Source organism: Somniosus microcephalus, chromosome 11, assembly GCF_052327205.1.
Source record: "Somniosus microcephalus isolate GS21.2 chromosome 11, FLI_Smic_1.0, whole genome shotgun sequence".
NCBI lineage: Eukaryota > Metazoa > Chordata > Chondrichthyes > Squaliformes > Somniosidae > Somniosus > Somniosus microcephalus.
Window position 1 is genome coordinate 141988110 of NC_140997.1, and position 18136 is coordinate 142006245.

Genomic DNA, 18136 nt, shown 5'->3' on the forward strand with positions numbered 1-18136 from the left:
TGGAATCCTCCTTTCAGCACATTCAGTTCCCAGCATATCGTGCTGGAGTAAAGTACCAGAGGGACAGGAGTTGGGCCAGAGTTCCGGTGCACTAATCAAAAAGCTTTTATGTTGCCGGTTGCACAACAGCAATCACCTACCTGAGGATTCTGAACACTCGTGGGAAGCCAAGCGTGTAGCAGACATTCGGAGGAAACAAATAACCTGCCAGCTTAAAGAAGGAATGGCTGATTTGAGAATGTCTGCTTTGTTTTGTTCTATAATTCCCCCCTCCCATTTCTTCCCCTTCTCTGCTGCAGAACCCCTCTTCCCATGCTCCGGTTCCCCCAAGCGCCCACTCTTCTAGTGGTACAGTTCCCCCAAGGGCCCACTCTTCCCGTGGTACGGTTCCCCCAGGCGCCCACTCTTCCCATGGTACGGTTCCCCCAGGCGCCCACTCTTCTAGTGGTACGGTTCCCCCAAGCGCCCACTCTTCCCATGGTACGGTTCCCCCAGGCGCCCACTCTTCTAGTGGTACGGTTCCCCCAAGCGCTCACTCTTCCCATGGTACGGTTCCCCCAAGCGCCCACTCTTCCCATGGTACGGTTCCCCCAGGCGCCCACTCTTCCCGTGGTACGGTTCCCCCGGCGCCCACTCTTCTAGTGGTACAGTTCCCCCAAGCGCCCACTCTTCCCGTGGTGCGGTTCCCCCAGGCGCCCACTCTTCCCGTGGTACGGTTCCCCCAAGCGCCCACTCTTCCCGTGGTACGGTTCCCCCAAGCGCCCACTCTTCCCATGAAACCGTTCCCCCAGGCGCCCACTCTTCCCATGAAACCGTTCCCCCAGGCGCCCACTCTTCCCATGGTACGGTTCCCCCAAGCGCCCACTCTTCCCGTGGTACGGTTCCCCCAGGCGCCCACTCTTCCCATGGTACGGTTCCCCCAGGCGCCCACTCTTCCCGTGGTACGGTTCCCCCAAGCGCCCACTCTTCCCGTGGTACGGTTCCCCCAGGCGCCTACTCTTCCCATGGTACGGTTCCCCCAGGTGCCCACTCTTCCCGTGGTACCGTTCCCCCAGGCGCCCACTCTTCCCGTGGTACGGTTCCCCCAGGCGCCCACTCTTCCCATGGTACGGTTCCCCCAGGCGCCCACTCTTCCCGTGGTACAGTTCCCCCAGGCGCCCACTCTTCCCGTGGTACGGTTCCCCCAAGCGCCCACTCTTCCCGTGGTACGGTTCCCCCAGGCGCCCACTCTTCCCATGGTACGGTTCCCCCAGGCGCCCACTCTTCCCATGGTACGGTTCCCCCAGGCGCCCACTCTTCCCGTGGTACGGTTCCCCCAGGTGCCCACTCTTCCCGTGGTACCGTTCCCCCAGGCGCCCACTCTTCCCATGGTATGGTTCCCCCAGGCACCCACTCTTCCCATGGTACGGTTCCCCCAGGCACCCACACTTCCCATGGTACGGTTCCCCCAGGCGCCCACTCTTCCCATGGTACGGTTCCCCCAGGCGCCCACTCTTCCCATGGTACGGTTCCCCCAGGCGCCCACTCTTCCCGTGGTACCGTTCCACCAGGCGCCCACTCTTCCCGTGGTAAGGTTCCCCCAGGCACCTACTCTTCCCATGGTACAGTTCCCCCAGGCGCCCACTCTTCCCATGGTACGGTTCCCCCAGGCGCCCACTCTTCCCGTGGTACAGTTCCCCCAGGCGCCCACTCTTCCCATGGTACAGTTCCCCCAGGCGCCCACTCTTCCCATGGTACGGTTCCCCCAGGCGCCCACTCTTCCCATGGTACGGTTCCCCCAGGCACCCACTCTTCCCATGGTACGGTTCCCCCAGGTGCCCACTCTTCCCATGGTACCGTTCCCCCAGGCGCCCACTCTTCCCATGGTACCGTTCCCCCAGGCGCCCACTCTTCCCATGGTACGGTTCCACCAGGCGCCCACTCTTCCCGTGGTACGGTTCCACCAAGCGCCCACTCTTCCCATGAAACCGTTCCCCCAGGCGCCCACTCTTCCCATGAAACCATTCCCCCAGGCGCCCACTCTTCCCATGGTACGGTTCCCCCAGACGCCCACTCTTCCCGTGGTACGGTTCCACCAGGCGCCCACTCTTCCTGTGGTACGGATGAGCCAGGCGCCCACTCTTCCCATGGTACGATTCCCCCAGGCGCCCACTCTTCCCATGGTACGGTTCCCCCAAGCGCCCTTCACGGGCTAACCTAGACCGGGAGTGTCGGTAGAGTGTTTGCTTCAACAGCCTATGTTTAGAGCTCACTGACCTAAAATGGGAATCCATTTTCATTGTTGTCCTGATCTTAAATCCTTTCTGCTCTCTCTACAGGGTGAATCATTCCAGGCTCTGCTCCCAACACAATAAAAACCTCGCTCGATGGGTGCGGGAGCAGAGAATGGGCACAGTGGTCATCTGAATGACGCACCTGATTCTCCGACCCGCGTTCCTATTGCCTGAGACTCTGCATCAGGAGAGGAACCTCGCAAATATCTGACTCTTCTTTGGTAAAGTGTTTGATTTTACAGGGGAGTTAAAGTCAGCTTAGGCTCAGTGGGTAGCACTCTCTAGGTGGGAGGGGCTAGGAGTGAGCCAGGTGTGACTGGTTGCCTAATTGCAGCTGGGTGTTGGAGGAAGTTTTGCAAAAAGTTGGTGGAGGGTTTTGGGGTGTTGTTTTCAGGTTTTAGGGCCTTTTTGGCCCACAAAAAACAGCCCGGAGTGCCGGGTCCCTCAGGGGACAATATTCCCAAGAGGAATTTTATTAGGGAAGAAACTGTGGTGGGAAGGGGGAAAAAAAGGCCCAAAGATTTGGGCCGGGACCTCAGGAGGTTTGGTAAAGAAAATACGGTGGTGGTGCAATGTGAAGATAAGAAGATTCGAGCCTGGGATATAATCCAGGCAGTTCATGAGGACTGTGGTGAGGGAAGCTGTTTTGCCTGCCGACCAAAACCAAATGTGGGATTTGAGGTGACGGTCAGTGGCCATGAGGAGGTGGAAAAACTGCTGCTCAGTCTGAAAGTTGGGGAGAAATTTTTGGAGGTGACTCTGCTATATTCAGAGGAGGTGGTGGTTTCATTTTTGAACTTGCCTGTGTACATCGAGGTCGAAGTGCTGAGCAAAAAGTTGGAGTCGTGGGACATTAAAATCTATTCTGAAATAAAGAGGAGGTACTATCCAGGAACACGGGTAGCAGACGGAACCCGGTATGTAAAGGTGCGGTTCCCAGAGGGGGTGAGGTCTTTGCCTTACAGTATGAAGTTCGAGACACTGGAAGGAGTACAGTACTTTCGTGTGATGCACGATAACCAAGTAAAGGTGTGTTACTATTCTCTGGGACATGACCATCTCGTAAGAAATTGTCCTGATTTGTATTGTTACAATTGCGGTGAGTCGGGACATATCGCGCGGAGCTGCAAGGCGGAGAGCTGTGGGGTGTGTCGTAAAGGCCCCGCCCGCTGTGAGTGTGTGGCAGAAGGGAGCGAAATGAGTGATGAGGAGATGGGAGAAGGAGCAGGAGAGGAGTGTGGAACGGCCAGAGGTGCGGTGCAGTCGGAGGACACAGCCGGTAAAATGAAGGAAAAAGGAGCACAGGAAGAGGCAGAGGTTGGCGGAGCAGAGATCGAGATGGAGATGGCGGAAAACACGGCGAGTGCTATGGAGGGGAACAAAGACAGCAGCGGGCAGCAAGGGTCGAGTGCAGACTCGAGCCTTAGTGCAGTTCGGCTTCCCCTGGGGAGTCTGGTGTCTGCGGGGGGAGAGGAGGCAGGAGCGGGGTGTGTGGTGGAAGTGAGTGCTCCGGGGAAAGGCGGGGAGTCGGATATTTTGGTGAGTGGGAGGGGGCAGGGCGGGGAGAGGGTGCAAGAGGCAGGAGCCTTAAAGGGACAGCAGAATGGGATCGGCGAGATAGAGACGTCAGAAGGGAACAATTTAGGTGCGCCATTGTCCCATGGAGTGAGGGAACAAGGTGCAAGGGTCAGAGGTAGAGACGTGGTCGAAGGGGGCGGCACAGTGGGAGAAACTGCGATAGCAGGAAGACGCTCTATGGGAGATGAAGTATCTGACGGGGAGCAGGATTATGTATCTGACGGGGAGCAGGCACAAGGGGTTGCAGAAGAGCTTGAGTGTGAGGAATTAGAGGGGGACAGAGACATGGAAGTCGGGGATGGGGTGGCATCATGTGGAAAGGGAAAGGTTCGTGAGGGGCAGAAGGAGGGAGAAAGGGCAGCCCCTGCGCCCAAAGTTAAGGCAAGGAAGAGGCTGAAACAGCAGGGAGGGGTCAAACAGGAGGGGAAAAAGAGCCGGAGGCTGCAGGAAAAAGCAACAGCTGGCCGAAAAGTTGAGAAGGAGCATGAGAGGAGGGAAGAGCCAGAGATTAAATGATGGGGAGATTATTGGGCATACTTCCCTTCTTTGGAGCCATGATTACATTGGTCTCGATCAATGTGAACGGACTGAGGGGTGAGAAGAAATTGCAGCAGTTGTTGCAGGGTTTTAAAGGCACGGACTTGTTGTGTCTGCAAGAAACCTTTTGGGATGAGGATATTCTGGAAAGAGTTCAGAAGGTTTGGAAGGGAGAGGTGTTTGCAAGTTGTGCAAACAATAACCGTAGAGGGGTGGCTGTTTTGGTGAGTCCGTCCATAGAAGAGAATGTTGCCTTGGTGGACAAGGACACTGAGGGGAGATTTTTACGGCTAAGGGTAAAATTGGAGGGATTTAATTGTGATCTTTTTAATATCTATGCACCGAACGACCATTGCAAGCGTCGCGAGTTTTTTCGGAAGTTATTCACTGAAGTGGCAGAGGTGGAAAATCCTTGTATAGTGGGGGATTTTAATGTATTTTTATCTTGGATGGACATTTCAGCCCAGATGACCTTTAAAGAGGATAACTCCAGAGGGATGATTATAAAAATGATGGTGTGGCGGAGCCACCAAGAGACACTAAACAATCTGTAATCATTCCTTTAACCACTCTGTAGTGCAGTTGTGGACTGCACCTTTAAGCTGTGTGTAGGTGCTTGTATTTCCACGTGATGACGTCATGACGCCGATCACGTGACCCCCAGTTGGCGCGGAAAACGTGATGACGTCATGACGTCGGTTTCCAGTATTTAAGGGCAGTCTGAGAAAGGCTGGGGACCTGGACAGACCTGCTGACCTCTGCTCTTGTAGTTATCAGTTAAAGTATTTTGTTTATTAAAGTTTAATTATTTCGTTTCACTGCGTTGGACTTCGTTATTCGGATAGGAACTTCCGTTCCTACATTGGTGACCCCGAGCTCGTTGGACAACTTTCTTCGAGATATTCATAATGAACACGAACGCCGTTGCCCTTAAATTGCCGCAGTTCTGGGAACAGCAACCAGAAGCATGGTTTATCCAAGCAGAAGCCCAGTTTGCTATCCGGGACATTACAGCGGATTCAACCCGTTATTATTACGCGGTTTCCGCTCTGGACAGCGCCACGGCTTCACGGGTCGTCAGCATCCTGGGGAATCCACCGGCAGAGGGCAAGTATTCAGCTTTAAAAGAGCGTTTACTACAAGTGTATGGTCTAACTAAGTCAGAGCGTGCACGCAAGCTTATCGCAATGCCGGGTCTTGGGGACTCAAAACCATCAGAATTGATGAGCCAAATGCTCACGCTTTTGGGTTCAGAGCCCCAATGTTTTTTATTTCGAGAGCTTTTCCTCTGCCAGCTACCCGAGCCAGTTCAGGCAGTCTTGGCCAGTTCTACGATTACAGACTGTGCCGAGCTGGCTGCGGAGGCAGATAAGTCTTTTATGGTCATACAGCAGAGTTGCGCAGCTACGAGGCGTCTTTCCCCTACACGAGCAAAGTCCAGCCCTCCTCCATCAGGCTTGTGTATGTACCACGCCCGTTTTGGCGCCAAGGCTCGACGCTGCCGTCCACCCTGCAGTTGGGTTGAAAAAAAGTCTCCAGCAAACTCACAAACTTCGAAGAAGACAGGGGCTGACAAAAACACCCAGTTCACCATGGCAGTCGGTTCAGCAGGAAAACTCCTCTATATTACTGATTCTGGAACAGGGCGACGATTCTTGTGTGATACTGGTTCTCAGTGCAGTATTTTGCCAGTCTCAAAGCTGGATCTACAATCCGGCGGTCACGGCCCTTCCCTTGAGGCAGCCAATGGTGTGGCCATTCGCACGTTCGGTAAACGGACAGTTAATTTAACTCTTGGAGGTCAACGTTTTGTATGGGAATTTATAACGGCTAAAGTATCACAGGCCATCCTGGGGGCTGATTTTTTTTGTGCCTATGGTTTTCTGGTCGACGTCCAACATTGTCGACTCATTAATGCGTCTACCTTCCATGCGGTGCCTTGTCACCGCAGTACTGCTGTCTCCTGGTCGGTTGCCTGTGCGGTTCCATCGCAGGAAGGGTTTAGGCGCCTACTTGGCGAATTCCCGGGGCTCACCAGGCCTATATTCTCGGCAGCAGTCGCGAAGCACGGTGTGGTGCATTATATTACCACAACGGGATCGCCTGTTTACGCCCGGGCACGAAGATTGGAACCCGGAAAGCTTATAGCCGCAAAGGCAGAGTTTCGGATTATGGAGCGCCTTGGGATTGTCCGACGCTCCGACAGTCCTTGGTCTTCCCCATTACACATTGTACCCAAACCAGGTGGCGGATGGAGGCCTTGTGGGGATTACAGACGCCTTAATGAAGCCACTATGCCGGATAGGTATCCAATACCGCATATACAGGATTTTTCGGCTCATTTGGCCGGCAAAACAATATTTTCCAAAGTAGATCTCGTCCGTGGATATCATCAAGTTCCTGTGTACCCTCAAGACATCCCCAAAACGGCGGTCATCACACCGTTTGGCCTTTTTGAGTTCCTTCGCATGCCGTTTGGATTGAAAAATGCAGCTCAGGCTTTTCAGCGACTTATGGACTCTGTGTTACGGGACCTTCCTTTCATTTTCATTTACTTGGATGATATTCTCATTGCTAGTAAAGATAAGGATGAGCACATGGCTCATTTACGTACACTCTTTCCCCGTCTCAGCCAACATGGCCTCATTATAAATCTAGCCAAATGCCAGTTTGGGTTAACCAGCATTGACTTTCTAGGGCATAGGATCACCTCGGAAGGTGCCGTCCCACTGGCCACTAAGGTAGAGGCAGTTACGGCATTCCCGCAGCCGCATATACTTAAATCTCTTCAGGAGTTCCTGGGGATGGTGAATTTTTATCACCGTTTTGTCCCCAAGGCAGCCCAATTAATGCAGCCGCTGTACGAAGCACTTAAAGGGAAGTCGGGTAAAGATGTTATCATTTGGACACCACAGATGGACCAAGCATTCCTGGACACCAAGGCGGCATTGGCAGATGCAACTATGCTTGCACACCCACTCCCGGGCGCGACCATCGCCCTTACTACCGACGCCTCCGATTACGCCATCGGGGCAGTGCAGGAACAATGGGTTGACGGGACTTGGCAGCCATTGGCCTTTTTTAGCCGCCAACTGCGTATAAATGAGCGAAAATATAGCACTTTTGATAGGGAGTTGCTGGCCTTGTTTTTGGCCATCCGGCATTTTCGTTTTCTTCTAGAAGGGTGCCCGTTTACTGCATTTGTGGACCATAAACCGCTCACTTTTGCAATGGCCAAAACGGCGGAGCCGTGGTCAGCCCGGCAACAGCGCCACCTTACATTTATATCGGAATTTACAACGGATTTGCGACATGTGTCTGGCAAAGATAATCTTGTGGCTGATTGCCTGTCGCGTGCCCCAGTCCAGACAATTCACCTGGGAATCGATTACGTCGGGTTGGCAAGAGAACAGCTGGCGGATCCTGAAGTTCAGGCGTATCGGACCATGCCTTCTAGCTTGCAGGTAGCCGATGTTATGTTCCAATCCGCAGGAACCACGCTTTTGTGTGACATATCCATGGGAGTGCCCCGGCCCATTGTGCCAGTTGAATGGCGTAAGAAGATTTTTCAGATTATACATGGCTTATCACACCCGGGGATGCGAGCTTCACAACGACTTATGTCCTGTAAGTTTGTTTGGAAGGGAATGCATTTAGGCGTTCGGGACTGGACAAACAATTGCGTGGACTGTCAAAAATCAAAGGTTCATTGTCACGTGAAGGCTCCAATGGCCATCTTTCCAGTGCCTGAACGCCGGTTCGACCATGTACATGTGGACTTAGTGGGCCCCCTCCCCATTTCGCGGGGTTTTATGCATCTCCTGACAATAGTGGACCGTACTACCAGGTGGCCAGAGGCGATTCCCTTGGTTGCTACTACCACAGCGGACGTATCCAGGGCATTTATTTCGTCGTGGGTGGCCCGGTTTGGAGTGCCATCTGATATCTCCTCTGACCGTGGTCCACAATTTACGTCAGAGTTGTGGAATGCAGTTGCACAGGGCTTGGGTACCAAGCTGCATCGTACCACCGCTTACCATCCGCAAGCAAATGGCTTATGTGAAAGATTTCATCAGTCTTTAAAGGCGTCCCTCTGTGCCAGCTTGCGTGGTTCCAACTGGGTGGATAGACTCCCTTGGGTGATGCTAAGCCTCCGTACAGCCCCCAAAGATGACCTCCAGGCTTCATCGGCTGAGTTAGTCTACGGTCAAGCGCTTCGAGTACCAGGGGATTTCCTCCCTCTACATACAGAATCATGGTCGCCTGCTCAGCAGCTTCTTCAGCATCAAGAGGTGGCAAAGAATTTCCTGCCTATTCCAACTTCGCATCACAATCTACAGAAGCCTCATGTTCCGGCAGAACTTATGAGTTCCGATTATGTTTTTATTCGGCAGGATGCTCATAGAGATACACTCAGACCACCTTATGATGGACCGTTTCGTGTTATTGCAGCGGGAGAGAAATATTTTACGGTCGAAATGGGAGGTAAATCGGATACCATCTCCATCAACCGACTTAAACCAGCCCATCTGGATCAGAGTGAACCGGTGGTTGTTGCTCGGCCACCTCGCCGTGGACGACCACCATTGGCTACTAGACCAATTATGCAGTAGTCTACTATTAAATTGCCTGCTTTGGCTTCATCCTCGTCTACACCTTCTGCTACGGTTTCCTCCACCCCAGATGTACCGCTTCAGACACAGCCAAATGTTGGCTCATCTTCTAACGATCCAGTATCTGAAGTTCGTAGTCGTTCGGGCAGAATAATTAAACCTCCTGCACGTTTGATGCTGTCTGTTAAAGAGAATTCTGGGGGCGCGCCTGTGGCGGAGCCACCAAGAGACACTAAACAATCTGTAATCATTCCTTTAACCACTCTGTAGTGCAGTTGTGGACTGCACCTTTAAGCTGTGTGTAGGTGCTTGTATTTCCACGTGATGACATCATGACGCCGATCACGTGACCCCCAGTTGGCGCGGAAAACGTGATGACGTCATGACGTCGGTTTCCAGTATTTAAGGGCAGTCTGAGAAAGGCTGGGGACCTGGACAGACCTGCTGACCTCTGCTCTTGTAGTTATCAGTTAAAGTATTTTGTTTATTAAAGTTTAATTATTTCGTTTCACTGCGTTGGACTTCGTTATTCGGATAGGAACTTCCGTTCCTACAATGGCAAATTTAAATTTGAGAGACTTATGGAGGGACCGGAACCCCATAAAAAGGGAGTTCTCCAGAGCAGGTTGGGTGGGTGATGTTTTAAAACAGAGCCGAATAGATTTTGTGTTAATGCGGGAAGGGTTAAGTTCGGAGGTGATGGAGATTTATTATAAAAAAGTATTTTTTAGTGATCACTCGGCTTTGGTTCTTAGAATTAGGAACAGCAGAGTTAAGATCGGTTCAGGGGTGTGGATTTTAGACAATCAATACCTGAAGGAAAGTGCTTATAAAGAAGGGATTATAAATATAATAAAGAATGCTCAGAAGGAACTTTTGTTCTTGAAAGAAAGAAGAGTTTGGTGGGACAATTTTAAATATGAGGTAAAAGTTTTTTCGGTACGTTATGGGAAAAAGAGGGCGGCAGCTAACCGGCATCGAGAAGAGAATATAAACAAAAGGTTTATGGATGTCTGTAAAGCAGTTGACGGAGGGGATAAGGGAGGTGAGACTAAGTTCCGGGTGCTAAAGGAAGAGTGGGAATTATTGCAAGCTGAAAAATGCAAGGGGGCCATTCTCCGTGCAAAGGCTAGAGATGCATTGGAGGGCGAAAGATGCACTAGATATTTTCTAGAGCAAGAGAAGCTGCGACAGAGATTATTGTTAATTGAGGAGTTGAAGGTTGGGGAGAAGATCATTCATGAAAGTGAGGAGATTTTGGAGGCAGCTAGCAGCTTTTATCAAGAGCTATATACAAAAGAAGACATTTCCAATTTGGAGATGGAGAAGGTTACTGCTTTTATTGAAAAGGGTTTAAAGGAGGATGAGAGAAGCAGGTGTGATAAAGAAGTAGGATTAGCGGAAGTAAAAATAGCAATAAGTGGAATGAAGGGGGGGAAAAGCCCAGGGTCCGATGGACTAAGTGCAGAATTTTATAAGGAATTTTTTGAGATTTTAAGTCCATTGCTCTTAGAAGTTTTTAAGGAAATTAAAATTGAGGGAAGCCTGGCCCCATCTATGAGGAGAGGTATCATAAGCTTAGCTTATAAAAATAAAGGGGATAGACGGGATCTGAAGAATTGGAGGCCCATCACACTATTAAATGTGGATTATAAGATCTTGCCGAGGGTTATGGCAAATCGTTTGAAGGAGGTGTTACCGGAGATAGTTTGGCCCTCTCAGTCCTATGGAGTCATAGGCCGGGACATCGCAGACTCTGTGGTCTCAATCCGAGATGCGATAGAACTCATGGAAGAGAATGGGAGGGAGGCTTATGTATTAAAGATAGATCAAGAGAAAGCCTTTGATAGGGTCTCTCATGAGTTTTTATTGAAGGTTTTGGAAGCATTTGGTTTCACGGAAAATTTCATTCAGTGGATAAGGATTTTTTATTCAAACATATTTAGCTGTGTTAAATGTAATGTTTTTTTATCTAAGTACTTTCCGATACAGAGATCAGTGAGACAGGGTTGTCCCCTGTCCCCACTGCTGTACACATTGGTAGCAGAACCATTAGGTTACATGATGCGAAAGAAACAAGGTGTAGTTGGGATTGTGGTACCCAGTTCCGGGCTGGTGTCGGTGATACACCAATATGCAGATGACACAACCTTAACATTGAGAAATGGGGAGTCAGTGAGGAAAGCTATGGAGGTAGTGGAGGAATACTGTAGAGCTTCAGGTGCCAGAGTGAATTATAGTAAGTCCCAATGCCTGGTTGCAGGGAGGGGTAGGGGGGAATGGTTGGGGGAATGTCCCTTTAAGGTGGTGGAGGTTTTGGAAGTTCTGGGGGTGCATATGGGGTGCAAGAAAGACAGGGAAGAAGTGGATCGATTAAATTGGGAACCGAAGGTTATGAAAATTAAAAAGATTTTGGGAAGATGGGAAAGAAGGTGGTTGAAAGTGCAAGGAAGAGCGACAGTGGTGTCTGCTCTCCTGCTATCTAAGCTATGGTACTTATTGACGGTGGAGGATATTCCTGAGTGGGCAGAAAAGTCCATCCGAGAGGCTTGTGTGAGGTTTTTATGGGAAGGGAAACCAGCCTTGGTGGCTTACAATACCATCATTGGACGGAGAAATCAGGGAGGACTCAACTTCCCAGATATTGATTTAAAGAAAAAATCCTTTAGAATCAAATGGGTGAAGAGATTTCTTCAGAAGTCAAATTCAAGTTTTTGGAAGAGTTGTTTTGAGCATTTTTTAAAACAAAGTGGGATAGGAGGGCAGGGGATATTGTATATGGAATACAATAATATGTTTTTGAAGTCGATTAAGCTTCTCCCTAGGTTTCATAAGGGGGTTGTAGAGACTTGGGCTCAATTTTTAAAAAGTGTGCAGTTTATGCCCAAGGGGGCTGAGGAATTTTTAGAACAGCCCTTATTTTTGAACAGGTGGGTCAACATCGAAGGAGAGGTTTTATTTAATCAAGCTTTTATAAAAGCTGGGATTATATCGGTGAAAGATGTATTATACGAGGTGATTCCAGGTTGGTTGCCGGAAGCGATAGTGAGGGACATGGTGTGGGAGGAGGATCAGGAGGTAGAAGGAAAAGCAATAGGAATCATGTATGAGAAGATTGTGAGGGCAATGCCACAGGATTGGATGGAAGAAATAAATGCGGAAATCTCCAAAGGAAGTAAAATGCGTCCTGCTTTTCCAAGCTTTGTACTGGAGAAAGGGGGAGAGTTAGTCCAATTTGACAACTGTAATACTCGAGATTTCTATGAGGTATTCAGAGAATGGAGATTCAAGACACCTGCTGGTCAGGAGTTTTGGCAGAGTATATACCCACAGCTGGGCTTCAACAGGATTTTGAAGGGAGTGTGGGCGAATTTTAAATGCCCAGAATGGATTGAACTGGATTTCAAATTGGCTCATAACCGGATTTTTACCATGACGGTCTTGTGCAAGATTGGACGAGTGGAGGCGGCAACTTGCCCAATGCGTGGGACACAGGATGAGACTCTGTCCCATTTACTGGTGTTATGTCAGCAGTTAAATGACTTTAAGTACTATGTTCGACAGTTGTGGGAAGCTTTTTTGCTGGGTGGGGACCGAACAGCGAGAATGGGAATCCCGTGGGACTCAATTTTGAGATGGGGATTGCAGGAGAGTCTGCCAGAGTCTAGCGGAGCAGCAATTCATTTAATGTTCAGTTTGGCTAGATTCGTGATTGTGCAAAGAAGGAATGCTCTGTTTTTTAAGGGGAGGAGAATCAATCTAAAAGAGTATTTTAAATATAAGCTAAAAGACCATTATAAGGCTCTGTGGATGTTTTATTCAGAAAGGAATTTAAGGACAGTATTTTACAACCAATTTTTAAAGTACAATCGATTAATATATGTTACAGGTGACAAATTAAACTTCAGGTTTTGATGATAAAATGTGGTGGCGGAATGGCTGTGCAGGGCGGTGGAATTGATTTGTATCATACAATGTAATGATCACGATGTTGTAAATGTCCTTAATGTTCAATAAAGTATAATAAAAAAAAAAATTTAAAAAGTGGGTAGCGCTCTCGCCTCTGAATCAGAAGGTTGTGGGTTCAAGTCCCTTCTGTGATCATGGGACGTGAGCAAAAAATCAAGGCTGACACTCAGGGAGTGCTGCATTGTTGGAGGTGCCATTTTTCAGATGAGTCGTTAAACCGAGGCGCTCTCAAGTGGACGTAAAAGATCCCATTGGTGCTATTTCGAAGAAGAGCAGGGGTGTTCTTCCTGCTGTCTTGGCCAATAATTATCCCTCAACAACACCTAAAAGCAGATTATCTGGTCATTATTACATTGCTCTTTGTGGGACCTTGGTGTGTGCAAATTGGCTGCCATGTTTCCTACAGTACAACAGTTCAAAAATACTTCATTGGCTGTAAATTGCTTTTGGACATTAAAGGTGCTGTATAAAAGCAAGTCTTTCTTTCTTGGCTTGATAAGAAGAACATCTTTTTGGAGAGATGCGGCCTAGGTGCTTTTGGGTAATTTGTTTGCTGTCAGTGTGAAATCGTGATATACCACTGACATTCAGTAATGGAGCGAGTGCTTTCAAATAGGTGGCTTCAAAAAAAAAGTTGAGGCCTTACAAACAGCTGGGACTGCCTACGCTGGCACCTGGAGCTGCTACAGGTATTGACCACTCCACTCTGCGCACCACTTAAGATAGGAATTTGCCTGCTCCTACTTACACTGAAACCTGAAACCACCTATGGGACAGGTCACTCCAGATGTGGTTCAGATGAGGAACTGTTACGAAATAGAACCGTATTGTTACAAGAGAAAAATCAATACAGGCGTAAAATAATCCTAAAACCAATTGCAACAAAGGAGAATGATATAGGTAGAGTCTGTGCCTCACCTGGCAGCCAATCCTCCAGGTCGTAGGTTTGACACTCGCGGCTTGCCATCTTTGTCAGTCCCGCCAGATATTGTCAGCCCCAGCGTGCAGCCTTCTTTCTTGATGAGTTCCACTACTGTAACTCCCCTCAACTCCTCTGTCATTGAGACACAATGGTGACATACAGACTGGTGCTCGACCTATCAGACCCGTCTTAGAATCATAGACTCTTACAGCACACAAGGAGGCCGTTCGGCATCATGCCTGTGCCGGCTCTTTGAAAGACGCTATCCAATTAGTCCCACTCCCCCTGCTCTTTCCCCACAGCCCAACAATTATTTTCCCTTCAAGTATTTATCCAATTCCCTTTCGAAAGTTACTATTGAATCTGCTTCCACCACCCTGTCAGGCAGTGCATTCCAGATCATAGCAACTCGCTGCGTAAAAAAAAATTCTCCTCATCTCCCCTCTTTTGCTTTTGCTGATTATCTGCTCATGGATCTGGAGGTGTTTGACTGTGTTCACATTGTGCCATGGCAGCGATGAGGAAATAAATGGCAGATAAATGCTCAGCGGTCTGAAATCAGACTGGCAATTACCTGATAACAAGAACCAGCCTTTTTCTTTACCCCTCTCTGACTTTAATGGTAATCAAATGAAAATTAAACATTAAAACATTATTTAGTCAAACTCAGCATTCTGCTGCTCTCTCTGGACCTCTTTCCTATATTCAGGCAGCAGGCCGGGGATTTGCAATTCTGTATTCGGCCAACCTGCAGTTTTCCACCTGTTCACTTCAGTGGGTGGAACATTGCATTGCTGGTGAAGGCAGAAGCACAAATACCCAGGCCACGGTGAACAATTAATGCCACCCTAGTGCCTCAGGGTTGGCATCCACTGTACCGTTCGAAAATCCGTACAAAATCCGGGCACTGGCATGAAATGTGGTGCAGTGCCATCCAACAGTATGTTCTCTTCCTCATGTGCTGAGTTCACAAATGCAGCCGGCGGCGGTGCCAGTGGGGGAGCCGGTGGGGGAGCCGGTGGGCATAGGGGGAGAGGTCTGAGAGGACATGGCCCCTCCCAATTAATTTCAGGTCTTCCAACGTGGCTTTGGAGGACCGCCTCCATTTCACTCCCAGAAATACCTGTCCCCCGTCTTTGGCCTCTGGTTTCAGCCGGTGAGTCCTGTGAGCTTCCGGGCTCGGCCTGGGGTCGGCATTCCCCCAGTTCCCAGCTCGGTCCCCTTCCCGCCCAGTCGGCCAAATCTCCAGTTCGACCTTCCACCCACCTGCCCCCACGCCCTGCCCAGTCAGCCAAACCGAGCACCTCCATTGGGTGCAGTATTTACTGTTTGTTCGGGTGGGTGCCTGGGGGAATAGGACATGTGGGAAGCTGAGGCAAGGATCAAACACTGTGCTGCAGCATTGATATCAATTCTGTACCTGGTATGCTCTGCCTCCTTGTGCACACTGCCGTTTCTGTTGCTGCTGTTTCCTTTCTCCCCTTTGCATAAGGGCCATCATCTGCAATCAAAACACAAGGCCGGAGTTAGACCATAAATTCACAGTCCTGCCGTGTCTCTTTCTGCTTTCACAAAGCTGCACTCACACCTTAAATCCCACAAGGGTCAGAGTGAGATGACGCAAGCACAGTTCTCCCAGCTGGGTTCACAGCTATATTCCGCGTGCTGAGCTGGTTACAGATGCAGCACAGCAACGCATGACAGATGTCAGCCGTGGCTCAGTGGGTAGCGCTCTCGTCTCTGAGTCAGAAGGTCATGGGTTCAAGCCCCACTCCAGAGAATTGAGCACAAAAGTCCTGGCTGACACTCCTGTGTAGTACCGAGGGAGTGCTGTCGGGATCTTTCACGTCCACCTGAGAAGGCAGGCGGGGCCTCGGTTTACCATCTCATCCAAAAAATGGCACCTTTGACAGTGTCTATCTCTCTCTCTCTCTCTGACATGGAGGGTTAGCTGTGAACAGGAGGTTACCTGTATTTTAATGGCCGAACCCACTCAGCCATGAGAGATGGTGAAGCTGCATCTTTATTATTTTTCATAAGCAAGGAATGTAGGGAAATTAATTTCTCTCACTCTACACTGTTCATTCATGTATTTTATGTAAAATAGACCAGCTCTTGGTCTGAAGCTGTGTCTGTGATTGAGTGCTTTTCAGTCCGCCTTCCGTAAAGAGAGAAGAATGCTTGTGGTGGCTCGTGCAATATTTTAGTAGCCACTAGATGGAGCAGGGATTCTATGTTCTGATCCCAGGTCCTGCTACCATTTAACCAGATGTTTGGCAGTAAGATGTGCAATCCTGATCGTAGTGGACATGGGGTTCACTTACAGATGTGTCCAGTGGCACTGAACCTGAGAAAATACCTCATGTAAAATCCCCAAATTGTGATACAGAGCTATACCATTGCCCAAGCCCCTGAAGGACACCAAGGAATGGTTAAAACCAAGGACATCCTTTGAGGAAAGGTAAAGACAGTGGGAGGTATATAGATTGCATAAAGCCCATTGAGCCACTGTGACTGACAACTCCAAAGCACCATTACAGAATCTTTGCATAGCCTATAGAGTGAAGCCAGCATTTTTTTTGGGACCTCCAAAATGGCAGACATAATGGGCGACAACTCAAGATGTCCAGATTGACATGAATCTTGTCATTTTCGAGTTTGGAGGGCCAAAGCCGGAGCTTACTATTTCCAAAGTACTGTTTTGTGCGCTTTTGCCGGCTTCGCTCGACGAGCTCTCCTTGTTTGCCAATCTTTCCCTCGATGTAAGCCCATAGTCACTAAATTACGACGTTTCAGCCAAGGTGATCTATCCTTTATCGAGGCAGAATCTCTCGCCTTCTAGCTGACGGTATCATTGAGCCATGTTGATCTTCCTGGCGGGCTGAAGTCGTTGTTGTTAAAAATCCTCTGAAGCAACACAAGAAACGTCTTTACATCGATTACTCGCAAACTATTAACCAGTATACCGACCTGGATGCCTACTCACTACCACGCATCGATGACATGGTCAATAACCTTGCCAACTACAGGGTATTTTCAACTTTTGACTTAAAGAGCGCATACCATCAAGTACCGTTAAAGGACTCTGACAAAAAGTATACGGCCTTTGAGGCCAATGGTCGGCTTTACCAGTTTTGTCGCCTTCCATTTGGGGTCACCAATGGGGTGGCCGTCTTTCAATGGGCAATGGACAGCCTAGTCAAACAGGAGAACTTAACGGACACTTTTCCATATCTGGATAATATCACCATTGCTGGTCATGACCAGAAGGAGCATGATGCCAACCTCCAGAAATTTCTTGACGTTCTCCGTCGTCGCAACTTAACCTTAAATGAGTCCAAATCTGTGAAATCAGTACCATCAGTCAACATCCTTGGCTACTGGGTGGGCAACGGTGTCATCAAACCGGATCCAGAGCGACTTCGTCCGCTTCAGGAGCTCCCTCCCCCTACGAATCTCAGCTCTCTTTGTTGGGCCCTCGGCATGTTTGCCTATTATGCGAAGTGGATACCCCACTTTTCTGACAAGATCCAGCCCCTGCTTCACGCGAAGTCATTTCTGTTGGACGCGATGGCTATTTCAGCTTTCGACCTCCTCAAGCAACAACTAGAAAAAGCCACGCTTCATTCCATCAATGAAAATCTCCCTTTCGTGGTCGAGTGCGATGCATCAGAGGTGGCGATCTTGGCTACCTTGAATCAAGGCGGTCAACCCGTTGCATTTCTTTCCAGAACTTTGCAGAGTAGCGAGCTCCATTATCCTCCTGTCGAGAAGGAGGACAGCTATCATCGAAGCAGTACGTAAATGGAGTCATTTTCTCGCTCGTCGCCATTTCACGCTCATAACTGATCAGCGCTCTGTGGCCTTTATGCTGGATAACCGGAAATGCACTAAGGTCAAGAATAACAAAATACAGCTCTGGAGGATGGAATTGGCCGCCTTTGGCTACACCATACATTATCGACCCGGCAAAGAGAATGTGGCCCCAGATACCCCCACGTGGGTATTCTGCTCTTCCATGTCAACTTTGACTCTTGTGGATCTTCATACTGACTTGTGCCATCCTGGCGTTACCCGTATGTTGCACTTTGTGCGATCTAAAAATCTCCCATTTTCTACGGAAGATGTGAAAAGAACATGCTCCACTTGTAGAATTTGCGCAGAATTAAACCGCAATTCTTCCGTCCGTCGGTTGGCTCATACACGCTACACAGCCTATGCAGCGACTCAGCATTGACTTTAAA

At 49.3% G+C, this 18136-nt stretch overlaps 1 protein-coding gene across 1 annotated transcript in view; it reads right to left on the reverse strand.

Annotated features, from left to right (window-relative positions):
* The window catches only part of grip2b (glutamate receptor interacting protein 2b), a 445227-nt gene that overhangs the window by 256018 nt on the left and 171073 nt on the right, over nucleotides 1-18136 (reverse strand). The window contains exons 2-3 of the mRNA XM_086001324.1: nucleotides 15313-15393; nucleotides 13889-14024 (exon numbers count right to left, since the gene is read on the reverse strand). Of these exons, the coding sequence (XP_085857450.1) occupies nucleotides 13889-14024; nucleotides 15313-15393 (217 nt within the window). The remainder of the gene's footprint in view (nucleotides 1-13888; nucleotides 14025-15312; nucleotides 15394-18136) is intronic.